General features: G+C 46.0%; 1 protein-coding gene across 1 annotated transcript; it reads right to left on the bottom strand.

The window, feature by feature from the left end:
* Positions 1 to 3,894: 3,894 nt before the first annotated feature.
* Positions 3,895 to 4,845, bottom strand: LOC104990197 (olfactory receptor 12-like). Its single transcript, XM_010842192.1, has one exon. The coding sequence runs from the start codon at positions 4,843 to 4,845 to the stop codon at positions 3,895 to 3,897; it is 951 nt and encodes a 316-aa protein (XP_010840494.1).
* Between the last annotated feature and the right edge of the window lie 859 nt (positions 4,846 to 5,704).

Raw genomic sequence — 5,704 nt, forward strand, 5'->3', positions numbered from 1 at the left:
ATAATTTCTACAATTAAACAGACCGATAACCAAATTGAAAGTGTTCACACTACTTGACGATTTCTCTAAAGACGACTTATAAATTGCAAGCAAATATATAAGAAAATGCTGAAAATCACTAATCATTAGGAAAATGAAAAGAAGAAAGACATAACACTTCACAATCATGATGAGGGATACTGTGAGAAAAAACGTATGTTGATTAGGATATCAAGAAACTGAAATTGTTTCACACTGCTGGTGGGGATATGAAATGGTACAGCCATGATGAAAAGTACTATATGGGCTTCACAGGTGGCATTCGTGGTAAAGAACACATCTATTAATGCAGGAGATGTAAGAGACTTGGGTTTGATCCCTGGGAAGATGCCCTGGAAGAGGAAATGGTAACCCACTCCAGTATTCTTGCCTGGAGAATTCTACGGACAGAGGATCGTGGCAGGCTATAGTCCATGGGTTGCAAAGAATGGACTGTTGGTGGGAATATGAAATGATACAGTTCAGTTCAGTCGCTCAGTCATGTATGAATCTTTGTGACCCTATGGACTGCAGCATGCCTGGCTTGACTGTCCATTACAAACTCCGGGAGCTTCCTCAAACTCTTGTCCATCGAGTCGGTGATGCCATCCAACCATCTCATCTTCTGTCGTCCCTTTCTCCTCCTGCCTTCAATCTTTCCCAGCATCAGCGTCTTTTCCACTGAGTCAGTTCTTCACATCAGGTGCAGCCATGATGAAATGTCCTATATAGTTCTCCTCAAAATTAAAAAAAAAAAATGATACAATCAAACATCTGATAATATACTAAAAAAGCAGTCTCTCTGAGATATGTGCATGCCTATTTACACAGCACATTCTTCCTCATAGCTAAAAGGTGGAGGCAACCCAAGTGTCCCTTGATGGATGAAGCAATAAACAAACATCCTTCACATACCCATGTGATGGAATATTAGTCAGGCTTAAAAAGGATAGAAATCCTGTCATTTGCAACATGGGCACACCTTGAGGACACTGTGCTAAGTGAAAATCAGACGCAGAAAGACAAATGCCGTATGTTTTACTTATCTGGGGCACCTGAGGAAGTCACATTGATAGAGACAGAAAGTAGAATGATGGCTGCCAGTGGTGGAGATAAGGGAGAAACAGGGAGTTGGGGTATGGAGTCCCAGGCTTTTAAGATGAAAACATTCCAGAGATCTGATTCACACAAGGTGAGTATGCTAAACACTACTGAACTGTACAAGGAAAATTAGTTACAGCAAAAGTTATATTTTACATTAAAAAGTAGACACTTCTGAAGCTTATTATAAAGTCAACATCAAAACTACAGTATAGTCTTCCAATGTAATGTGTTTATTGTCCACCTAAACACAATAAACAAACTAGAGCTGAATCATGTATATTTTGGAGTTCAATGACTAATTAACACTGAACTCAAATTATAATCAGGCAACAGGTGTGAGTTGAGAACCTACTATGTACCAGCAGCTTGCAAAGCTATAACATGATGAAAAAAAAAAGACAAATAAACCACTTCTAACATTGTACAGTGATCTTCACTACAGTCTGACATGTCGGTTTACATAGAGGTAAAGTCAAAGTGCAGAGTTTAAAAATCATTTTCTTCAAGACTGTTGGAGAATTTCTACTATATCTAATATTGAACCAGCTTTCCTGATTTAGTCAAATTCAGAATTAATGATTTTTTACTAAGATTCACTGATTCCTTAATATTTGTACCATTAAATTTTACTATAATAAATGATGGCAAATCTACACTTCATAGAAAAATATTACATTTTCCATTTTCCTTTAGAAATTTTGATTAAGGTAGTAGAAGGAAACTTATAGAATGAAAAAATACAGTGAGGAAGAGGAAGAAGAGGGAAAGAGAAAACAATGAAGGAAGGAAGGGGGGAAGGAGGGAAAATGAGGAGCAGTGAGATGAAGCGAGAAATAGAGGAAACAAGGGAGAGTGGGACACAGAGTGATGTAATGTGGAAAGAAAAGATATTTTGGAGAAGAACTGGCAAAGGTGGAAGGAATTATGAAGCCGGATATGAGATAGTGGGAATAAGAATTGAGCAGAGACCTTGAAGGATGTTCCATTTGAGTAGTAGTGAGCAGCAATCTGATGGCCTAGGTGTTACAGTTCCTCCCCAGCCCTCCTGAGCAGGACAGCAGGGAGATGGAGAGCTGTGATCAGAGAGACAGGGTGCGTCCCCACTGAGGATACAGGGAAGAGAGGACAACCTCCTGGTAGTGACCACAGGAGTGATGACTCTACCAAGGGGAGATACGACAAGGAGGCCATTGACTCTCAGTCCAGGCTGTGTGTTGGGTTCATGAAGCACAAGGATGGATCTCTGAACAGGCAGGTGAAGACCAAGGATCCATTTCCTCCAGGGAGTGTGAGACAGAGGGCCAGGGAGCTGTGCTCACCACCAAGAAAGTGCATCTTCTCTCTCCACCCCCTGCTCTCCGCAGCAGCACCAGGACCTCCACCCTTATTCAGAGATGTCTGTGCGACAAGACACCATTTGTTAGGGTCACAAGTAGTCAGGACACTGTCACCGGTTAGGTAGATGATAAACCCAATATCTTAGCGGTGAACGGTGCTGCCGGATTCGTGGTCTCTGAAGGAAAAGATTTAACTCCAGGACCAAAGCCAGTCTCAGTCACTTAGGCTTTTGTGTAAATTTTACTTAAAGTGAAAGTGACAGAAAAATCCTCTGTCATATAGAAGACATCATAAGGGGGCATACACATCAGAAGGGGGCAGGAGACTACCCACCTCACTAGTTTAAGCAGGGCCTTGTATACTTCTCAACTAGCTGCTGGGAACAGATAAAAAATACCTCAAGGCTGTGGGAATTTTGTCCAGACCCTTTCCCAGAACATACATCCTGGGATGACATTAGTATGAGATTACCCAGAAGGAACAGGTTAACCCAAGCTCAAGGCTATGAAAGTTTTCACCTGGACTGTCTTCCTTAACATACATCCAAAGCTCAAAAAAAAAAAAAAAAAAAAAAAAAAAAAAAGGCATGCCTTTGAACAAGAGATACTGCTGCCTACTTGTCTAAGGCAAAAGAATGTGAAAAAGAAGGAATGTTTACCTCCTCCTTGAAGGGTCTTACTTAGGCTTGGGCTCCTTATCAACCTGCCTAAGTTAACTTTCTCAAAGGGCCAGTGGAACTTTGGGTGTCAGGCATCCATGCTGGCTCCCTGGGGCTCCCAGTGCTGTCTGAGGGGAGAAACCCAGGGCAGGGAGCACTAGGAGTGTCTGAAGCAGGAGCACAGGTGCTCCCTGCTGCCCTGTTGGGTGGCAGCATCAGTGAACAGAAGGGGGAGGGGAGGAACAGCCCAGGTCGGGATTGAGGGAAGCATGGTCTTCCTAACGCCTCTGGTTGGTTCTGGGTGATCCCATGCCATCTCTAAGGAAGGACCAAGGCTGAGGGTCCCAAGGCCCCTGCTAGGAAGTTCAGGGAGATTGCTGAATGCAGATTTACAAAGATTCAGCCTTAAAGTAGAGAGAGAGATCTCACAATTTTTTAGTCATGTACCTTCACTGGTATATTTTGAATTGGGACCCATATCCTGCTTCAAACAGTCCCTGTAAATAACTCTGTCCACTGTGTGTTATCAACCTTCAAGTTTAGGGTCTTATCTGTGGACCATTAGTCTTTTGGTGGCAAAGATACTTTATCCATCTTTGCATCTCACACCTGTATACGTGTTTCATGATGTGCTTCCCTGAAAGGTTGAATAAGATGTTTAATGAAAGAATGAATTGGGTAATGAGGAATGAATTTGTCAAACCAAACGCAGTGCCTCCCCCAAAGCCCTCTTGTCCTCTCCTCAGGACACATTGTCCCCATCTGGTCACCCTCCTTCACGTGGCTGTGTGTTTCTGCCCCAGTCTCCTCAGGCCATCCTTGACCTCCTTGTTTCTCAGACTGTAGATGAGGGGGTTGAGCATCAGGACGACCAAGGTGTAGAAGACAGAGACCACCTTGCCCTGCTCCACGGACTCCACAGCTCCCGGCTGGGCATACATGACAAAAAGGGTCCCATAAAAGAGGGACACGGCTGTCATGTGGGAGCCACAGGTGGAGAAGAGCTTGTGTCTCCCTCCTCCTGAGCGCATCCTCAGGATGGTCACTGTGATGTAGCTGTAGGAGATGACAATCACAAGTATGGTGCCCATGATAATGAGGCCACAAATGCCAAACAAGAGCAGCTCATTGATGGTAGTGTCAGCACAGGCAAGCTTGAGTAGAGGCGGCACATCACAGAAGAAGTGGTCAATGTGGTTGGAGCTGCAGAACGGGAGGCTGAATGTGAAGCTGGTCTGCAGAATGGAGTTGAGGCAGCCCCCAGAGTAGCAGCCCAGCATCAGGCAAGCACAGACCGAGGGGCACATGGAGATAGGATAGCGCAGGGGGCTGCAGATGGCCATGAAGCGGTCATAGGCCATCACAGCCAAGAGGAATCCCTCAGTGGTGACCAGCATGGAGAAGAAGAAGAACTGGGTGGCACATCCCTCAAAGGTAATGACCTTGGAGGAGGACAGAAAGTTGGCCAAGGCCTTAGGTGCAATGACAGACGAGTAACACAGGTCCACAAGTGAGAGGTTCTTGAGGAAGAAGTACATTGGGGAGTGCAGACGGGCATCCAGGATGATGACCACGATCATGGTGAGGTTCCCCAGGACGGCCACCACATACAGGACCAGGAACAGAGCAAAGAGCAGGGCCTGGGTCTGCAGACCACCCTCAAATCCATCCAGCACAAACTCCTGCAGAGGCATCACTGAGAGGTTTCCATTTCTGTGGGGTGACATGGCCCTGAGCTGATGATACCCAGAGTAGACAGCAGAGAGCAGGCCGGGGCAGCAAGAGGGAGCAGGTCAAGGTCACAAGGTCATATCTCTTGCAGACCAGAGAGCCTTCACTGCCCACTGACTAAGAGACCACAGCTGCCCATTTCTGATGCACTCAGACTAACCTGAAATGCAAAGATTTCCTCCAATTCACTAAATCACAAACATTCCCTCTGTGGTAAAGTGTGAGCTGCTATTTATTGGGGCAGGGGCTGGGTGCTTCAGTGAGACCTTGCAGTGTGAGCAGCATTGCAGGCCCTTGTCCCTCCTCTCAGAGAAAAGCTTTCCACCCCCAAGGAAATGCCTCCTAATGGTGCCATTTCCACACTTGCTCATGTATTTTATCTTAAATTAACTGTGCCTCAGTAACTAATTCATTAATTTTAGAAATGCGAACTGAGGGCCTCATACCTACCTGCTCTTGAGTTGGTGATGACTCCATCTCCAGGCAGGGAACAGAGCAGGAACCAGCCCCCATGAGGCAAATGTGTGTTTTCTGTCTGCTTCTCCTGCAACCCCTGAGCCCCATCTCAGCTTCACTGTCTGGAGCCTGGACCACGGTGTCATGGTGTCAGCAGAGTGCTGTGTATTCTTGAGGACCTCAGGGAGCCTCCTGCCAACGTCCCAATGTTGGAAAAAATGGAGAGGGGACACCACCTCCATGGTCTGAGAAGCAGCAGGACAGGGGCTGCGACACTCTCAGGAGATGGGCATGCCTTCCCCGCCCTGGCTCCTGGGAACACCCTGTGAGGTGACTGCTTGGAGCCATGGGAGCCTCCAACAGTCACATTTGCTCAATGTCTGCGTCTCCTGCTGGGTG

Source organism: Bison bison, unplaced genomic scaffold, assembly GCF_000754665.1.
Source record: "Bison bison bison isolate TAMUID 2011002044 unplaced genomic scaffold, Bison_UMD1.0 scf7180017847224, whole genome shotgun sequence".
Classification (NCBI taxonomy): Eukaryota; Metazoa; Chordata; class Mammalia; order Artiodactyla; family Bovidae; genus Bison; species Bison bison.

Coding starts and splice junctions, on each gene's coding strand:
- LOC104990197 (XM_010842192.1), bottom strand. CDS start 4,845: ATGTCACCCCACAGAAATGGAAACCTCTCAGTGATGCCTCTGCAGGAG.